The sequence below is a fragment of the Ptychodera flava genome, chromosome 16 (genome assembly GCF_041260155.1).
Source record: "Ptychodera flava strain L36383 chromosome 16, AS_Pfla_20210202, whole genome shotgun sequence".
Taxonomy (NCBI): Eukaryota; Metazoa; Hemichordata; class Enteropneusta; family Ptychoderidae; genus Ptychodera; species Ptychodera flava.
The window spans coordinates 15,104,013-15,124,782 of record NC_091943.1 but is presented as its reverse complement, the minus strand read 5'-3'; the positions used below and the strand labels follow the sequence as shown (position 1 = coordinate 15,124,782).

Below are 20,770 nucleotides of genomic sequence, written 5' to 3'. Positions count from 1 at the left end.
GCTCTTTTACTATGCATTTCTTTCATTGACTTGAAAGCTAAAGCAACATGACCACATACGCGTAAGAGGTGGTCGTTGACGATGGACCAGGTCCGATCTTTACGTATGACTATCATGACTATGTGTCCAAAATACTTTTCTGACCATTTGCCATTGCAATTCTTGGTGTATTTGAACAGATAAATCCTGATTATGCTATCAGACGAGAAATGCGAAATCTGTCTGCAAAATGTATCATTAATATATGCCGTTAAAACAATAATAAAAGACAGGCCGAGTTGACCAGCTCAATGTTAAGTATTCGATTGTCAAAATGGTTTGGAGAGTACTGTGATGGCATCACAAAAAGCGAATATATGTATATATGGAGAGTACTGTGATGGCACCACAAAAAGTTAAAATATATATATATATATATATATATATATATATATATATATATATATATATATATATATATATATATATATATATATATATATTCATATATTCATCTGGAAAGGAACTGCCGTATGCCAGTAATACAATGCCGTTATTGCGACATCACGTTAATTTACAAAGACTTTAGGGTACGGCATGCTTTAATAGTGTTCTAGTTAAACATTTCTATTTTCGGATTGATAGCCTTCAATGCAAATAGTAAAAAGATGGGACCCTTGTTGTTCTTTTCGATTTTTACCGTTGTCAGCTTTGAGAATTCGTGATTCAGTTAGTGGCTAGTGACCGAGGAACAGTTACAGAAGCTGAATTAAACAGTATTCTAGCGAACCGGGGCTGAGAGTTCGCTCCCAGATACCTTTGCCTTTGTGGTAACGCCTCAAGTTGTCGCAGCAAAGAGACAGGTGGTTTACGGCAATGATAAGACTTGACGACTGTTCATCAGAACTCTTTCAGTTTCAAAATGCATCGGTGAACTACCTGATCATAAGTCGATATTCGGTATGAGTATACGTATTGATCAAGGTGGAAGGGTGTTTCGTCTGCTCTTTCATACTGCACGACACGAAAGATGCCATATTCTGTACTTGTTTTCATGAATGTAGCATGTCAGTCCCACCATGAGCTTGTGCATCCACAGTGAAAATCATTTCGCTTGGAAAATGTTCCTCAAGGATAAAAGAGAACGTAAAACAAGTGACGAATTTAACACATGATTTCATCATTTACTGTAGGATCACATGCAAAGAGATTGTCCTGGAGCAATGGTGACTTGTAAGTTCTGCGATGAGGAAGTTCCACGAGGCAAGGTCAGTGAAGTTTGAATCCTTTCAACAGTTGCCATATGTTGTCTTTTAGCTTCACTGTCGGTGACGCCGATCTTATCAAATGGGTGACAGATCTAGACCAGGGATGTCTTTGCACTCAACTTTAGATGCTATGCACAAGTTCAATTTTGTTCTACTAGTATATCAATAGTTGTTTTAGCATATAAGTAGCTGATCATAAGAAACCTTGGATCTAACGAGAGTTGCTTAAACTGTGTTAACCAAGATTCACTTCTCCTTTGTTAAGGTCTTATCTAACGGAAACAATCCATCTTCTGTAACGTCTCTTGTTTTTGTTTATAACGGAAAATCGACTTTACGCGAGTGAAATAGGTCAACTCTTTTTCTCTATTGTTCAGATTCAAATGCACATCGACCAACAGACAGGTAACTGCAAATGGATAAAGCAAGCTTGCAAATTCCATGAACTCGGCCGAGAAGAAATGGTGAGGATATATAAATAGGTTTCCCCGTTTGTAAAGTTTTGGATCCCTGTATCTGTGTGATCTTTATTATAACAAATTACAATCGTTTGACATCAGGTGATTGTATTGTCAGGAACTCGTTCACGATAACTGTCAAGTTTACAAAACTAATCGTAATATTCCATATAATGTAGTAAACTGTTGTGTGCATGTGACGTGGCCAAGGACCCCTGCCTTCAAGTAGCTAAGTTTCTCCAAGCATCTTAATGTTTATTAATAAAACCATTCTAAAATCTAAGTTCTTTTTCAAGTCTTTGAAAACTTTTATTCATTACATCGATAGGAATTGGCAGAGAGAGCACAGTGAAGAATCGATCCACAATCACATGGAGCTGCTGAGTATAGCAAGGTGGTGGACGTTCAGGTTGCAACGGAGAATCACGAAGCAAATACAACGGCTTTAGATGAGATTTCATCTCGCGTCGGAGAACAAGGAACGACTGCAGAATCGCGACGTGGAAGAGTGGTCGCTGTCGAGACTGACGTACAACGCATGGTGGCGCAACCATAAGGGCCCCTACGACAAAGCGGAGCATACAACTATACAGATGAGGAGCATCCCAAGAAGTGAAGAGCGTGTCAGATGTTTGCAGAGTAGAGCTACCGCCCTTCAAACCAAAGTGGCTACCTCCGAAGGGATAGTGGCCGTATTAAACAGGCAGGTAGAACGGAATGCAGAAAAGATAGAGAATGGGAAGAAAGAAATGCAAAAAAACCATGATGATCTCGCTGCACTAGAGAGGAAGATAAAAGCACAGGATAAAATCATGGCTCACCAAGATGTAAGCCTAGCTGAAAATGATCTGCGTATTCAATCTCTCGAAAGGACGTCATATGACGGCGTTCTGAGCTGGAAGATAACAGATTTCGCCCGGAAGAGAAGTGATGCAATATCCGGCAGGGCGCCTTCTCAATATTCACCTTTCTTTTTCACTGGTAGGTACGGGTACAAGATGGGTGCCCGCATATACCTCAACGGTGACGGTATGGGCAAAGGAAATCATGTGTCCCTGTTTTTTACCATCATGAAGGGCGAGTATGACGCCATATTACGATGGCCATTCCGTCAGAAAGTGACCTTCATGTGGATCGACCAAGACAACCGGGAGCACATGATCGATGCTTTTCGTCCCGATGTTTCCCCCAGTTCTTTCAGGCGACCAACAAGGGATATGAATGTCGCTTCTGGTTGCCCTCTGTTCATGTCACTCAGCATGATTGAAAACGGTGAACATGCTTTTGTTAAGGACGATGTTGCCTTCCTGCGTATCATAGTAGACACAAGTGATTTATAAATCCGAGTATTTCTTTTCTTTGGCGCATGATTGTTTGAGTATTGAGCATGTTGCCTAAATAATCCCCCTTCTTCTCTTCAGTCGTTTCTTTCTACTCACATAAAATCTTTTGACCTGGTAAAAGGTTTTGCCTCGATCGATTTGTGTTCCATCTACTACAGCAAACAACCGTCCATTCTGTTAATGAAGATGGTGTAAAACTCTTAGAATCGCTGATTCAACGTGGAAACATTTATATCATGTGTATCTTCACCATGATTCTGGCATCGCATTTGTAGACTCTCCCTTTCTAATCACCTCTGGAATAACTGTAGGCTAATCATAATGGCTTTAAATGTTATTACATATAATCACATGGTATATCGTTCTTTTGATGCAAATTTACCCTTTCTGGGAGAGATTTTCATTGTCAAGAATAATTTTCACGACATTTCTTTTGAATAGATGTATACAAAACACAGGCATGGAAATCTGGAATCTCTTGATGTAACCAATGGCGATTTTGCCTTGGAATCATATTTATTTAGCGAACCGAGGTATAAATTTCATATTTAGGGCTTTGAGATCATATTTTCATTTCGATCAATTCAAATATGGTCTTCTTCAGGATGTCAACTTTGTGTGTATAATCATCTTCACCAGAATTTCGTGTAATTAATGAGCGCCAGTTGATATGGCAAAATTTCAAGATTAATACGTAGAGTTTTAAAACTTCTGTCCAATCAAGCATACTAGATTTTACTCTGTTACTCATTCACTCACACAAGACGTGTATCGATACTTTATCAAATGAACTATCATTTCCTATAATGTAATTTGCATGTTCGCTGATTTGCATAGAAACTTTTATTACTCAATTTTCAAAGCTGGATTCCAATAAATTGTGCATCATTTAACGTCATTCTGATTGTACGTGGCGTCTTTGTGTATGATATCTGCACCGAACCTTTTAGATAGCCAATACTCTCAAGAACTTATGGAACAAAAATCCCTGGTAACATTTCCCTTCAAAAAATATTTCCTCTTAATGTCTACTGGAAAAAAGGTAGCTCGTAAACTTTTAAAGTAAACATTTAAAGTTGTGTCAAATATCAGGTCCCGCTGGTGAGTGGACATCAACCTTCGAACATGGCATAGCATGAAAGGGCGTTATCTTTGAGTGTATGATTGACTTTGCATGAGATCAACATCACTCACTGTTTCAGTTTGTTGACTTTGGGTATATACTCTGCCTCTATTATGATATCATCCAAAAACTGTCCAAGAAACCCCTAGTTGAGATGGGGAAAAGGTCAGCACCATTCAGAGTATAAGAGATACAAATGATTAATATGTGATTGCTCTGTCCATCTTCAAGGGGCACCTAAGTGTTGAAAGTGTATCCACAAGCCACTGAAAACAATGAACCAGAGGATATACTACAGCATATTAGTATGAGCTAAATATTAGAGGTTACAAACGGAAATCGGGGGTATTTGGTTGTGGATATAAGATAGTGCTAGGGACAATTAGCATAATTAGTGGATCGCCATGTCAGGACGTGGCCCTCAGGCAGATAAAAAACCCAACTACCAAGAAACCACGAATTGACATTGATGTCACTTCCGCATTCCCTCTCTTCATGCGATTAAGCATTGATCAAACATGGTTGACATACCTAAATAAAATGATTTTGAACTCCCTTGTTTGCAATGCAATTAACTGTTGCAGTTTTGGTTTGATCGGTGTCCATGCAGAGAGGCGCTAATCGTTTGTGGCTAGCATTAGTCGACTGCATACAAAAGTCTTTATCAGGGCCCGACGATACCAAGTTTAAACCGACGAATGTAGTTTGCCCTCAGCAGTTTGTAATACTACAATTCAAGGAGTTTCCTTTATTTTCCTCAAAAGTTGACTTGTAATCAGACACCAAGGGCTATGGGCTATCGAAGGGGTTTTGTTGTCGATGTTTACAAGCACTTTTCATCGACACATGTCAGGGACTGACAGCATGCATGTAGTAAAATATTCTTTTTCACTTGGAGACTTAGAGCTTCTGAAGCATCAAAGGGAAGATAAAAGTGGTTGTTTATATTTGTTTTCATTCATTATCGACCTGACAGGTGTATATATATTCATCAAGCCCTGTCTGATGATAACTTGTTTGATAAGTAAAAGTAATGAGAATGAATGCATATGTTTATTTTCCTGCGTCTTGGGTGATAGTAATCACAGAACTGACGAAACGAAGAACAAGAACGAGCCTTGAATTCGTGTACATAAAGTGTTCTTTATTTCAATGGTAAATTACAGATAATTGTTTGCAGAGACAATCTTGCAAATCTTTACATTCCTAGGATTTCTAGCTCAACGCCCGCTATCCCTTGAAAAATGATAGACCCAAACTAGAACTTCTACAGATGTAGAAACAAAGCTACCCCTCAAGGAATTCTAACTTAACAGAAAATACACGATATGGTATGAGAGGACCTTGACTTTTCCTCCATCATCTTCACTGTTTGCGGAAACTGTACCACATCGGGTAGTCTGCTCGGACGAAAGAATGCGTAGATCTCAGTGCTTCGGATCTTTTACGTCATCTATCAAACACTAAAATTGTCAAACATTTGGCAATTATGAAGCTTTGAATAATTTACCTTTACGTTTTTTATTCTGCATAGTAGGAATTAGTGAAACAAGCTTTAAAACCTTGTAATCAAATCTTTGAAAGATTCGCTTTTTCATGTTTTGTCGTAAATATTTCGAGGCTTTTGAAAGTCCGGTATGAAATTCACTTTTTAGCTGTCCAAAGTCTTAGGCCGTGATTTTCTCTCTGTTTTCGTAAATTTCAGAATATTTATGACCCAAGGGTACAACTTAATCGTTTTATTTGATTCAGTAAATCACAAGCACACCAACTTTTTTCTTGCCAAGAACTAGTTGAAACCTCAACTGCCTGCCCGTTCCATAAAATTTCTGTACATTTCAGTTTCTTCATATGTTTTGTTTTTAAGTCTTTTTAACATTTACAATCAAAAGTATTGCTATCTTGCTTATCTACACCCATGCACTGACTAACAAGTGGCTATCGCATCTCTGTCAACCTTTTCAATGCAGAGATTGTTGAGATTGTTGTACTCCTGTTACCATGGCAATGCCTGCAAGTTGTATGCTTCTCAAGGTTTTGTGTATTTTACTTTGTGGAACATATATAAGTTGACACTGAGAACATTAAATAGACATGTAATAAATTTAAAATTCATGAAGTTCTCGATCAGACTCGAACTTACAACGTGCGGCATCTAGTCACCTAGCGAAGACATCGCAGTCAAAACCACTCGGCTAAATATGATGACTCGTGAAAATTCATTGAGAACAAGTGACTCTGTGATGATATGAATTATATGCGAATGCATAAGTGCGGCAATTTGCACATGCAGAATACAATCAATGTGCATATATATATATATATATATATATATATATATATATATATATATATATATATATATATATCTGCGTGTGTAAATGGATGAGTAAAATAAACACTAGTATATATAAAGATATTTGTACCTTATAAATATTAGTATAGCTATGAATACACAAGGAGAAAGAAAGCACTAATTCTGGTCTTGACATTCTCCAATAAATCATAGACCCTCGAGAAAAACTTTGTCGAGGGTCTCTTTTCTTCGTCTCCGATCAGCCTTTGTACTTCATTACCCATGTAATGATACAGACGGATTACAATTTACTTGGAATTTGGCCAGGAGGCAAATCGTGCTGAAATCAGGAAGCGCCATACAGCTGGCACTTCATAGACAAGAAGGCGGATTCAAATTTTTCCCATCGTCTACCTTCACTTCATTAAAAGGTTCGCGCTTAGGAAAGTATAAATAGATCTTCTAATTTTTTGGCCCAATCAGACAATCTTCGCCCAAAATTATACAATTATTTTAAAATGTCGGTGTGCATGTTCACGTGCCTAAACACTGCAGATTTTGGCTGACAAACACCATTGAACAATGAGTTACCTTACAATTACTGATAAAACTACACGAGGCACATATAGATCACGAACGCTGTGCTTCATCATCACTTCGTTTGGTAATTTCATTTTGTAAATGACTAACCAGGGTCTGAATCGATTTTTTTCCGAGTGAGCTTTTCAATGTTGGCATATTTCTTAAAAGATAGTACCAAGACACAACGACGAGAACTCATCAATCAGTCTATTAAAAGTCATCTCGAGATCGTTAATTCTATTATTATTCTATGTGATAAATTTCGGACATACGGGCAATATGTGACGTTATACAAACTCTGACAATACAAGAACACAAAATACTTAACTTGCATGCTATGCCAATCAAGCACAAAACATAACTTGTCTCAGACACTCATGTAAGATATGTTGCAAATCACATACGAAACAAAAGCTCATCAAGATCTTAATAAACACTTTTCACACCAATTCAACTGTTCGTCCGAGGATCATTCAAACTAGAGTGATCCCGCATTTCGTGTAGCGTAATGATTTACGTCAAAATACTTATGAAAGAACAATTTAGATGTTCCGGAGCAAAGAAATAACATCAATACAGGGTGATTGTAATCTAGTTATCGCGGTAAAACACGAAAGGGTTTAATTATCTTAGCTAAATGTGCGGAATGACGTCGCAGCTATCAATGAAGCCTTCGTTCCTGGAGCCAGCGTTCACATCCGGTGCGTTGGCGGGCGTCTTGCTTTCTGAACCATTCTGATCACCGTCCGGGACCTTCCGTAATATAAAAATAGGAAGAAGTGTATCATGTATGGGGAAAAATTGTTCGGGACCATGTAATCGAAATTATAGTCAATGATCAACATCGAGTATCACTTCAAAATATGTTCTATTCAGTTCAACTTGTCTCTGCCAGTGTCTCTACTCTCTAACTGCCTATCCTGTAATGGTATTTAAAATAAACACGATTGGAACTAATTTGGAGTAATTGGATTTTCATATTTTTCAAATTTCTCAAAAGCGTTAGGTGGCCCATAGCTGAATGTTGCAATATTGCAAATTATTTATAAAACCAAGTGCGTAACGTAAAAAGAAAAGCAGATGAGATTACATTTGTAGATTAAATCGACATAAATTCACCATCCAATTATCCCACATTAGTTCCAATCGTGTTTAAATCTTAACGCTACATTTTGTACATGTATTTTGCACAGACTCTAGGTTTGTCTTTGTTCCTATTCTCCGACGCACTGCCTACACATGTTCCGGCTGGGACAGTTATTAATCAGTTTCGATGGGGAAGTTGTCTCCAGTGTATAGATGGGATTGTCTGGCACTGTGACACGGTAAATATTACCTATAAATAGTTACCCGATAGCTGAGCAACGCGTAGATGCAAGCAAACGGATATTACCTCAAACGATTCACATTACAACACATCGATGATGTAACGTTAGATCCTGAAAGGGGGGAGCAGAAGTAAGGGTCAGGACATGCGCATTTTGTTTTGCCTTCTAAGAGTTTCCCTATCTCCTTGAAGTAGGCAGAGCACGCATGGTTTTCCTTCTGCGATTAAGGTATTTTTTCCACTTTTCGGTTATTTTATTATGTTATGCAGAAGAAGCTTGGATAACGTTTGGCGATTATTCTCTGATGCACCATGACACTCAAATCTGACACTATGCTTTGACAGACCTAAAGCATCTCTTGGCCCGCCATATCCCTGCTTTTCATAACGTCAAGTTACTCTACACATCATTACCATTATTACTCCTTTAAACACACTGGGTAGGGTTGCATAGAATATATTGATAGTGTACAACGCAACATCTGCGTGTATGTCACTTATGGTCATGGAATATTATCTTCTCTTCTCAATTCTATCCCACGTAATATTGAACCAAGGTGTTATGTGATCTATTCGCAAAATTGCACTAAATAAAACAACACAGAAACACCCTACCTGTCTACCAATCGCGCGATACAAAAACATACAATAATACGACATGTTATATGTTAAAGACCAAACAAGAGACTCCGTACTCGACGGCAAGTAACTATTTGTCCGACACCAGCAGGGAAAATGGCCCCCGTCTCGAGGGTATATATTTCCTTGTGTAGGCTTGTGCATGCCTCTTAAGTAATTTTCGTTCCGAATTTTTGGATGTATTAGCAAATAAATAATAATAATAATAATAATATTTGGTTCTTATATAGCGCACATATCCACAAGTATTATTACCCTGGTCACTGGACCTTATATAATACCACTCAACTCCCTGGGGAGCAAACAACAGCTCACATGTGCAGCCAATAAGCCCAGCAGAGCTAAACGCACACATAACAACCACTGTCCTACCAGGTACCCATCACTCCTGGGTGGGGAGAAACAATGAGGAATAAAGTGCCTTGCTCAAGGACACAAAAAATCAAAAAGATTTTAATCATCGAACGGTGCATTGAGATCTTAAATCACTGCAATGCGGTCTACCGACATTTAAGCACAATTTCCTAAAAACCAGATTTCCCTATTTAAAACAGTTGTTATCATATTTGAATGACGAAGTTTTCAACTTATGGTTGAAAACAGCTCCGAGTGACTTGCAGTCAAATAACGACTTTGCAACACGTTACGTGATCAACAAGTTACCATTGAATCCTATGGGGCGAACAACTTTCGCTATGTGAGGTATGTGATAAAGCAAAAAAGTGCAAAAGACACAACACCAGATAACTTGATACGACGTCATATCACTACCTTTGGTAAGTCCTTGCCAAGTTCATCCGAGCGCTCCAATGCCGGCCCTTCTTCTCCCTTGATCTCATGTAGAACCTCTAAGGCGCCAATTACTTTATCTTCTAAGGTATTCAGATCTTCATTTGCGGGCTGAATCTCCGCTTTGTTCAAATCTATCATCATTGAATTCATCCTTCTGAGTAGGCTGGATATCACTAAAAAAGATGAATATATGATTATGGAGTTAAAATTAATTGCTAAACGCAGAGAGCAGGATGGAATTTAATGGATGTAGTGTGGTTATCAAGGTTTCTCCTGGCACTCTCATCACTGACAAGTAAATGATCATACTTAATTGCGAAGCTTTTGAAATCAAACTGAATCAAGAAATTGTAATTTAAAATTGATTACCAGGGAAAGATAATCTCAATGCCATAGGCCCAAAAGTATTCTGAAAGAGATAAGCGATGCCTCACCCACCTTCTGTAGAGGTCGTCCTGCTATGGTTGGTCAGCTGTCCACGTGATAACCCAAAACCCTTACTTCGTCTGGCACCAAGAGTAGCAAGAACATACAGGATTGGATTTATGGCAGAGTGCATAGGCAGCATGACCAGAGTAACCCATGCATAGACGGTCTGTGAAATACCTTGCCCGTTCGCATCAAGAAATCCAAGGATGCACAATGGCGCCCAGCAGAAAAAAGTGGTGATTGTGATCAATGTAGGACCTAATGCCAGCTCCCCTTTGCGTGCTGCCCTGACCTTGAGTGTTGTGTAAACACTTGTACTCGTGTAGATGCAAAACATCAGAAGAAACAAGACCAAGTTCACAACTATGAAGATGGCGACTGAGAACTCCCATCCAGGATACAAGGTCTTAGAAGTATGAAGCGGCAGGCAGACTCCGGTACGTGAGTAGAAGACTCCTTGGAAGTAATCTAAGCCCATGAAGGGTAATAACCCAAGGAGAAGGACTGTAAGCCAGCCAATCGCGATGGCAGCACGTGTTGCATTTATTCTGATCGGAGAAGTGGGCCTAAGGAACATGACAGGAAAAAGTCTGTCTACAGCAGAAATTGCCAGGACGAAGACTGACATTTCAATGGACACAGTCGCCAAGAACCCACAAAACTTGCATGCAGCACCTCCACGCCACTGATCATCATGGAGATAGTATTCATCTCGGTACGCCTGGTCCATGGATGCAATGATTACCATGTAGATCCCTGTGAGAAGATCAGCACCAGCTAGATTGAGCATGAGAAACTTGTCTACCCTCTCAGATACGGTAATATTGTCCGGTCTCTTCACAAGAAAAGGAAACATGATCACAACAGCATTACCCAACAGAGCGACGAAACCAATAATCCACATCATCGAGCCGATCAGCCTCTCTTTGAGGAGATCTTCGCACGAGGAGAACTCATTCGGCGTTGGCAAACATGTGTCTAAATTGTCTCCTGCCAAGCAGCACAACCGGTAGCTGCCTAGACTTCTGTGAAAATTTAAACATGTAAAGCGAATTAGATCACGGAGAAGGACAGCAAAACATTAAATGTATTTTGTCCATACTTCAGACTAGCACGTTTGGTAGAACTGTAAAGCCAAAACCTGTCGATAACTGCAGAGAAACTATCTGAGAGGGCCAATGAACAAATGTAATACAAATGGCACAAAAATATCATGTCGTTGAACTTTTGCTCGTCTTTAATATTTTTCCCACGACAAATAAGATGGTTGTCCACAATTCTGTGAAAATGTTGCTCAGAGGTAATGAATGATTAAGTTAGCCTCAAAATCAAAAGGTAAATGGTCAAACTTTCCCGAAGGAGACTTTAAACTATCGTCTCTCAAAAGAAAGGATATAAGTCTGGACCACTGTGCAAACCTTTGCACAATGGAAACATATTTCTCAAATCTACTCATATTTGACATACAATGGCCTTCATTTTTGTGTTCACTCTGGGGAAACATTAAGTTTTTGATTTTCAAAAAGATTAGGTTGTGAAAACGTTACTTAATTCAAAGAGCTTCAAAATGAATCAACACCAGTGTTATATAACAAACGAACGGCAAACACTTGATAGTCAGAAAATATGTCACGAAGGCGCGTTCTACCTGGTGGTAAAGGTTCTGGTCTTAAAGACCTCAGTCATAAATGTATACGTAGGAGGTATTTCTTAATTGAATTCGAAATGGGGTTTGCTCCCGCGAAAAGCATGAGCAAGACTTCAAAATGAACGTTTCAAACTGTGAACCGTCATACCTTAGTGTTCCTTGCAAAAAGACACTATCTAGCATATACTCTCGTTTGAAACCAGATATGAACTGGAAATGCTCACATGTTTCATTATATTGCAGTTATGTGTAAATTTGAACCTTTGCCACATGTTTGCAACTTCATTGAAAGTGTTATGATCAACATCATGAATAATATTCACCACAGATTAATTCCAAATCCAAGTATATATCTCCAATCAGGAAAGTTCATTTAAATATGCAAATTAGGAATTGACAGAAATGTTCCCATTAAATATGAAAATTAGGAATTGGCTGAAGTGAAAATGTTAAATGACTTTCAATAATGCCGTATCATAGTATCTTTAATGTAAAAAGCAATTCGTCAACTTTGGTCTATTCAAGACAGATAAATATCCTTAATTATGAAAGTTCATTAAATTTGCAAATAAATAATTGGCTAAAGTAAAAATGCTTAATGACTTTCAATGTTGTAGCATAGTATCTTTAATGTACATAGCAAGTTTCGTCAAATTTGGGCTAGTCAATACAGATAAATATCCGTAATTAGGAAAGTTCATTAAATATGCAAATTAGGAATTGGCTGCAGTAAAAAGTTTAACGATTTTTAATAGTCGCGCCAGCGGCTTACTGACTACGCATGCGCTTATTCATAATATACTATGCGAGTAACCGGAAGTGTACCCTTCTTTCAGGGGCGCCGCCATGTTTGTTTTTTTTTTGAGTACTCGTAAATAAACAAATACGAAACAAATTACTATGATATAACATGCCTTTTATAAAATATACCTCTTTTATTAGCCAGTAAATGTTATTATATACTTTGTCGCTGATACAAAGTATCGTTGATATAGATAAACGGAGAAAAACTGTCGTGCATATGAACGGGGGCATACGCAAAGAATGCTGGGATTGAATTATAGAAGAGCGCCCCTGTGTCAATAATTAGATTCAAAAATTGCAAGTTTTTAGATGGAACGCTATAGTTTTCAGCTTGCAAGTGGAAGGTGGGCAGTGCGGTTACCATTGCAATGATAATTATTGCATAATACGTCCCTTGTTTAACGCAATAGGCTGTTATCATTGTAAAAATTGCCAATTTTTGTCCAAAATTTTTACACGCTACAGAAAATCTATACCTGCCCTGCTGCAGGGTTTGATCCCGTGTAAGTACGTGAACTGCTTTCATCAGAGGGAAACTGGGCATAGTTGTCATATAAACGTTTATGAAGTAACAATTACAGTTTATCATGAATCAATACAAATAACATTGCCAATCTGAACCCCTGGCGCGACACCAAGGGCTGAGCCCTATATAATATTAATGTTGTTTTATAGTATCTTCAATATATGTAGGAAGATTTATCAACTTCAGTCGAGTCAATTCAGATATATATCCCTAATTAGTGAAGTTCATTACATATGTAAATAAGGAATTGGCTGAAGTGAAACTGCTTAATGATTTTCAATAACGTTATATCATAGTATCTTCAATGTACATAGCAAGTTTCATCAATTTCGGTCAAGTCAATTCAGATATATATATGTAATTTCAAAATTCATTAAAATATGCAAATTAAGAGTATGATGAAGTAAAAATGCTTAGTGACTTTCAATAATGTTAAATAATAGTATCTTCAATATACATACCAAGTTTTTTCAAATTTGATCAAGTCACATCAGATATATATCCCTACTAAGGAAAGTTCATTAAATATGCAAATTATCCATTATCTTTTATGCCACCCCTTAATATCTTTCACAGCTGATATATCTTGGTGTGATCATCAAATTGTGTGCAGTCGTTGTCAATATATATCCACTTTTTCTAAAATCATTAATTATGCAAATGAGCAAAATGTAAGCAAGCCACACCCACCAAAAACTAATCAGTTCTTGCCATTTGCAAACTGAATCTATGTACCAGATTTGATTCAGATCTGATGAACCGTTTTTGAGATATTGAGTACACAGACAGACAGACTCACAGATAGACATACAGACAGACACACAGACAGACATACATCGCTGCGACATATTGTCACGTGTGTCAACACGTGAGCAAAAAATTCTAATTAAAAGAGAGCGAGAGGTTTGAACCTGTCTCTGCCAGCAATGCTTTTACGCAGTTACACTTACAAGTCTGCTTGGAAAGATCTCATCTTGTTGAACACGTCCTTGACGATATTATCCAAAGGGTTGTTCGTTAAGTCTCTTTTAGAACGAAAAACGACGGAGATAAGTATTAGCATCAGACATCGTGAATGAGCATAAGACGAGGGCATAGTAATACCAATGCAGATCATTTTTTAAAGTTCAATTTTGAACCAAATTGCCATCATGACTCTTACTATGCCACCATTACAGAAACAAAAACAATTATACCGAAAAGGCAAAAAACTTAAAGATCATAGATTACATATAAATTTAAACAAATGTGTACCTCTTCGTCAATGTCATGGATTAATTATAAAAGCTACTAAACGTTTGATAAACTTTCATAAGAGTTCACTAAACTCTTGAAAAACTTGATACAGACGGAGAAATATCACAATAGAATCAGCATATTTGAACATGATCGAAGTCTTGTTATTACGCAGAACTTGAAAATCCCAATACATTTCTTTAACAGGACTGGGGACACTGTACACTAAGCTTTGATTACAAACTTAGCAACACACTGAAGGGGTTTTCCGGGGGCCAGAAGATGACCAATTGCTCAAAGTCTAACACTAACACTCATGATTTAAAACTGATTAGTTTGGAAAATTCCAAAATGGTAATCTGCATAACAGTATTTCTCAATCCATCGCCGAGGTTTTATGATTAACCTCAAAAGAGTAAACTGTCTTCATGGAATTTGAACATCAGGGAAAGATGCGATAAAAATCAAAACGCTTCACTTATTACATATATACTTACAGAGCTTGAAGTCTGGTCATTTGATCAAATAAACCGTTTTGTACTGTCCTGATACCAGCATTCTTGGCGAAGCTGTATGTATGACAAACAAGATTTTAAGGCAAAAGACAAACGAGGTCAAGGGCTATATGCCACAGAACAAAGCTATAACAGTAGTGTCCTTAAAACTGAAGTCCACTGATATCAGTAGACGATGATTTATGATACTCTTCAAGAGTGGGAACGTTTCTGAGATAAACAGGAGATATATTGCCTACGAAATAAGATCACTCGTAATATTGACGTAAGGTAGATTTTCAGATCAAAATGAACATTTCATATGGAACTATTTCAGGTCATTAATTATCTATAAATTAAGCTAATGACAAATGTTCTCCTCTCAATATAGAAATGTGGATGTTGCGTTTTGCTTCATGAATATCTGCATAACAATGAGGCCCGCGTCACCGGTTCTCCTGTAGCGAGACTGCAACGAACAGTATGAATGAAGGTTGACTCACAGGTATCGAAGATTATGCAGTCCAAGAAAAGCCTCGATGTGTATGACTTGCAGGTTATTATTGGAGATGTCCCTGAAAATTCAATAAATGGGTAGGTTATTTCATTTGTTGTCCTTTGCATCGGCTACAAAAGCCATATGTTCAGATTGCTGTTGCATGCACACATGGCGTTTATTTTGACTCAATGCTCCCTTTTTTTAGGTAAGCACATCTCTGACACTCCTTCATCTACTTTCGACTTTGTCTGTCAGTGTTTGTTGAATCGCAAAAGTCAAAATGTGATTAAAATGCACACAACACAGAAATACTGTTCTTCAGATACAGCTATCATACGTTTATTTTTTATGTTTCGCATATTAGTTTGTACTTAGTCACCGATCAGAATCTCAAATTAGCCAGCAGCGAGGAACTAAAAGTAATGTGTATTTTGCCAGTACACCTTCGATACACATAGGTACATTTTCATGGTATACATGTATAATGCAATTTTAGGTCTGTTTTCTTTTTTGGTTAAAAGTAAATTATCAATGACTCCTTAAAAATAAAATAGGTTAAACGCAAAATAACGAATGGATGTTTCGTACATCATGGAATCGGAAATCTGATACAAGAATTGATCGACACAAAACATCATTGTCAGAAATATACCCACAGGAGGTAAAGATTCCTTGTGTTTTGGAAGGCACCAGGGGCAATGCTCGTCAGTCCAGTAGCTCTGAGGTCCCTACAGTAAGAAACACTACGAATTAATACAATACATATAGCTAAGGCAATCGCACAAAACGTCCAAAGACAGAACGTTCGTCTCTGATTCGGGTTGAGCTGGGAAGTATGGACGCCTTTTGAAGCCTGCAAGCGAATAGAAGTACAGTGATTGGCCATGCACGCTGTTCCTGTGACACCCAAAAGTTTCTGATCAAAGAAGATGCTGCCATACTAATTCATCACGTGACATTCTTAAAGGGAAAATACGTCGTATCCAGACAGTAAACATACTAATTACCTAGCAAATTCGCAGCCAATGTTTTAACTAAGATTGTTATCACAAATGAATATGTTAAATTCAACGTGAAACCAGAGTGCAGATAGGGTTGCATTAACTGGTCAAAAGAAGTATGCAGGACAAATACGCTTATATTTATATATACTTTACTGATATGAAAAAAAAACAACGCAAATGGCACTCCATTAAAAATATTTTACGTTCTTCTTAGTTATTTTGTAAAATATTGGTTTTATTCTCTACTGGCGTGTGGTGCATCAACCCCTGTAGCAAAATAGTTTATCCTCTCACCGGCTGCATACTACTTGCCATCCATTAAGAGGATGAAAGCCGATCCGCTCTTTCATTAGAGTTTCATGTCTAATTAGTCATGTGCCTAATTAGTTGAAATCAAAATTAAAACGTCTTCTGCGAACTTGCTTGGTAACAAGCTTGTTTACTGTCAAGATAAGACGTATTCTCCCTGTAAATATCTTAAATTCAAATGACCAAGGATGATGAATTGAGGTAGCCTCTATAGTGAAAGACTGAAATTTTTGCTCAAACTTTTCTTAAGGACTCTTTGGACCATTCTTTTGCAAAATCAAGAATAAAAGTCGGGGGGGGGGTCACACGGTGCAAAGTTTAGTACTAGAGAAACGAATAACCAAAAATTTACCGATATTTAAAATTCAATAAGGCTGCCATCCCTGTGTTAACTCTTTGGAGAAAAATAAAATGTTCGAATTTCGAAAAACTAAGCGGGTAAAAGTTGTTTTTTACATCTAGAGCTTTAGAATGAACCCTCACAAGTGGTATAGCAGAAAAGAATTGTAAAAGTTTTAGAGTCCGAATATCTGTCCCCGAGGCGCATTATTCTTCCTTTAAAGTGATGTAGTTCTCACGCAGAAATGGAGAATGATACTCTATATACAAAGAAGATGACGGGGACTAGGACAGCGCTAGCAATATTGCTTGCTATTATGAGATAGACGAGTACAAGGGCAAGCAGAGTAAAACCAAAGGGGACTGTAAGCAACGAATTCGGACATAATGGTGTCGCTATTAATCGGGAAATTAAAAAAATGATACTAATTTCGACACTTGAAAAATTCCTCAGGTTAACAAATACAGCAAAATCAGCAATACTGCAGAAATACGAGCGTGCAACAGAGTCATTATGGCTTGTCTGCGTGACTGGATTCGATTCATGCAATTTATTGATGAAAGCCGTAAGCAGTCACATTTAATTGTGGTGTTTTAGCACGGTCCCTCCGCAAAATTTGCGGAGGAACCGTAGTTTGAGCAACAGGAATGAAACTGACAACTGTCCCTGATTTGCATCGCAAACCAAGACATTCGTTGAGCTCGTACGTTATCCGCATATCAACTTTAATACAAAATATTGGTAGCAGACCAGTGAGCTTTTGTTTGGTACGGGACATCAAGTGACAAAATGATACGTAAGATCTTTGACAAGGTTTTTGTGAACCTCATTTATGATATACACACCTACTAACCATGCTGCAAGTACCGGAGTGGCGGAGCACCGGAGTGGCGGTTTGGGAGTATTTGTTCCACAATCTTTGGCACTTTTCCAGGTATACAGTCACCTTTAATCTAAATATGCCCATATATGGTCAAAGGGGCGTTCTTTGGTATTCAAAATGCCCATATGAGGGTGCTGTTTTTAAAAAGCGGCCACCCGCTTAAAATCTGTGATTGGTTACATTTTCTCTTTTAATGGTTACTGTGGCTAAATTGGAACAGGTGACAGTATACCTTTAAGCATGAACTTAGACTTTCATGTACCTTTCCATTTATATGCATATCTAAATCCAGGCTACCAAACAGGGCTGGAATTTTGCTTTTGTTGAACATGGACAACGATGACATCAACAGTTGTTACAAAATTTCGGCTCACCTTTGACCCACTGTCACCTTATTGACTGTTCACAAATTGAATTCGAGGCGCACAATATCAAACGAAAATGTCCTCTTGCGTTTTTGAAGGACCTTCAATATATAATTGCATTTGTGCCAACCTCCGTGGCTTTCATCATTTATGCTCGCAGATATATTTCAGTATATTTTAAGTCTACTGGGTTGTTGTAGCAGTAATGCCAAGGTGCGATACTAAAAACTATACAGGGGCACTTTTGAGGTTATGCTTATCGAGTCGAAAGTTGCGTTTTGTAGATGTCGCTTTCTTGATTTCCGGTGATGTTAATTATGGTTGACGGCATTTCATGAAGTGTCCTTGTTCAATGTTCACAACTCATATGATTATGTATATTTTCAGTGGTTAAATTTCTTTTGTAGACTGTACGATCAACAGCTATCGATCACATCAAACAAAAATAACAAACGATAATATTTCATTTGAAGCGATTTTCCATCAATGGTGTCCAATCCATGCCAAAATTACTACTTTGATTTTACAACACAACATGCCATTCCGAATTCTATTTTACAATTCAACATGCTGTTCTGAATTTCATTTCACAACACAACATGCCATTCCGAATTCTATTTTACAATTCAACATGCTCTTCTGAATTTCATTTGACAACACAACATGCCATTCCGAATTCTATTTTACAACACAACATGCTATTCTGATTTCTATTTTACAATTCAACATGCTATTCCGAATTCTATTTTACAATTCAACATGCTCTTCTGAATTTCATTTCACAACACAACATGCCATTCCGAATTCTATTTTACAACACAACATGCTATTCCGAATTCTATTTTACAATTCAACATGCTCTTCTGAATTTCATTTCACAACACAACATGCTATTCCGAATTCTATTTTACAATTCAACATGCTGTTCTGAATTTCATTTGACAACACAACATGCCATTCCGAATTCTATTTTACAACACAACATGCTATTCCGAATTCTATTTTACAATTCAACATGCTCTTCTGAATTTCATTTGACAACACAACATGCCATTCCGAATTCTATTTCACAACACAACATCCCATTCTAGACCAAGTTCTGCATGGCAAGGCTGCGTGTTACCGGCGTTATACCGCCTCCCACCACACCCTTGCAGACTGCTGTATAGGCAAAACCGCTGCAGATGGTAGCTCCTCGGAAATACGCACTGATGCAATAACATCAGTGACGTCTGGCGGTTCGCCTGCAATGATTCGAGAGCCTGTGGGCAAAACCACTGGTTGCAACGCGGTTTCTCCACCGAAAACAATCGGTTTTTCATGCAAAATCGTGATCGATCTCCTATTTTGAGCACGCTCAACTTGTCTAGATACACGATGTGCTACGCTGTGCTTTTAAACTTACACAAAGCCCACTTTTCTCTCTTTATGCGATGGGACCATATCCGTATCAGACGTGAATCTTGCCTGGTCTTTCACATGAGCCGCGCACTCGATAAGGGGTGGACCATTTGATATCCTGGGGGGGGGATTGGAAGATTTGGGGGAAAAAAAAGATGCCAGGTGGAGTTGCTCGAAAAAAAATCTGGCTTTAAGTGGCTGATTGAAAAACAATTATGGACCATTGCGACTCGGAAAAAAAAATCTTGGCAATTGTTCGATGCACACTGCAGCATCAATAAAAATCAAGCAGTAGCTCTGGAGTTTTATAAAGCATAAACCATTTCAAGCTTGAGGAACAATACATTAGAATTTATTAAACGAGGAACTGAAATAAATACACAAACAAAAACACTGAAAAATTGTCAAAAGTTACAGCTACTATCACTGTAGCTTTCAGCAACTGAAAACAAGAACTGTAAAAAGTGTGAAAGAGGCTCCCCACCTAACTATCCAAAATGTTTTTGTGTCGAGTTTGTGTTTGATTCGTTTCAAAAATGTGTTCCTACATTCTTATCCGATTGTCTGTGTTATTAAAAATGTTTGTTTCGCCTTGGATATTTGTAGGGAAGTTTGGATTAGTGTGTACGGTAATGTATTGTTTGTGTGGGGAAAGCTTATGGCGAGACGCAGCCGGACCTATTGTGTTACAAAGTTGATAGAGTGGCCCTTTGACGCTTGCGTTTCGAAACCCGAGTGTGGTTTCTCATCAGTCGCAGTGTAGATTCTTTCCTTAGTTTGTGTTTGTGAAAAATTATTTTAATGCATTTTAGTGGTCTTGCTCTTCGAGTAGCGAGGCAAGTATATTAATGTTTGGGTCTCGTTGTGAGTCTGTTTAGTGGTTCAGTTTGTTTGTTCTATGTTTCTTTACTTCAGTAAATTTTGTTTCGACTGGTGTGTCTTTTAGATTTTTGCGGAGGTTTGTGAATTTTTAGGCAATAAGTACCACTGCGGGGTACGGATTTTATGTTTATTGGATCAAGATA

General features: G+C 37.9%; 1 protein-coding gene, 2 long non-coding RNA genes and 1 pseudogene across 4 annotated transcripts in view; 3 read left to right on the top strand and 1 right to left on the bottom strand.

Annotated features, from left to right (window-relative positions):
* LOC139114105 (uncharacterized) overlaps positions 1–237 on the top strand; it is a 1,481-nt gene extending 1,244 nt beyond the window's left edge. Inside the window, exon 3 of the long non-coding RNA XR_011547791.1 lies at positions 180–237. This is a non-coding gene — a long non-coding RNA (uncharacterized lncRNA). The remainder of the gene's footprint in view (positions 1–179) is intronic.
* Positions 238–485: 248 nt separating this feature from the next.
* LOC139114106 (uncharacterized) lies at positions 486–1,689 on the top strand. The gene is made up of 3 exons (XR_011547792.1): positions 486–569; positions 1,173–1,247; positions 1,625–1,689. It is a non-coding gene; the product is annotated as an uncharacterized lncRNA (long non-coding RNA).
* Positions 1,690–2,154: 465 nt separating this feature from the next.
* LOC139114991 (TNF receptor-associated factor 2 pseudogene) lies at positions 2,155–3,045 on the top strand (annotated as a pseudogene).
* Positions 3,046–6,546: 3,501 nt separating this feature from the next.
* LOC139114103 (uncharacterized) overlaps positions 6,547–20,770 on the bottom strand; it is a 112,875-nt gene continuing 98,651 nt past the window's right edge. For both annotated transcript variants that reach the window (XM_070675625.1, XM_070675627.1), the window contains exons 40-46: positions 16,100–16,171; positions 15,448–15,519; positions 14,948–15,019; positions 14,165–14,239; positions 10,246–11,261; positions 9,787–9,980; positions 6,547–7,802 (exon numbers count right to left, since the gene is read on the bottom strand). In XM_070675625.1, coding sequence (XP_070531726.1) covers positions 7,683–7,802; positions 9,787–9,980; positions 10,246–11,261; positions 14,165–14,239; positions 14,948–15,019; positions 15,448–15,519; positions 16,100–16,171 — 1,621 coding nt within the window. In that variant the 3' untranslated portion in view covers positions 6,547–7,682. The remainder of the gene's footprint in view (positions 7,803–9,786; positions 9,981–10,245; positions 11,262–14,164; positions 14,240–14,947; positions 15,020–15,447; positions 15,520–16,099; positions 16,172–20,770) is intronic.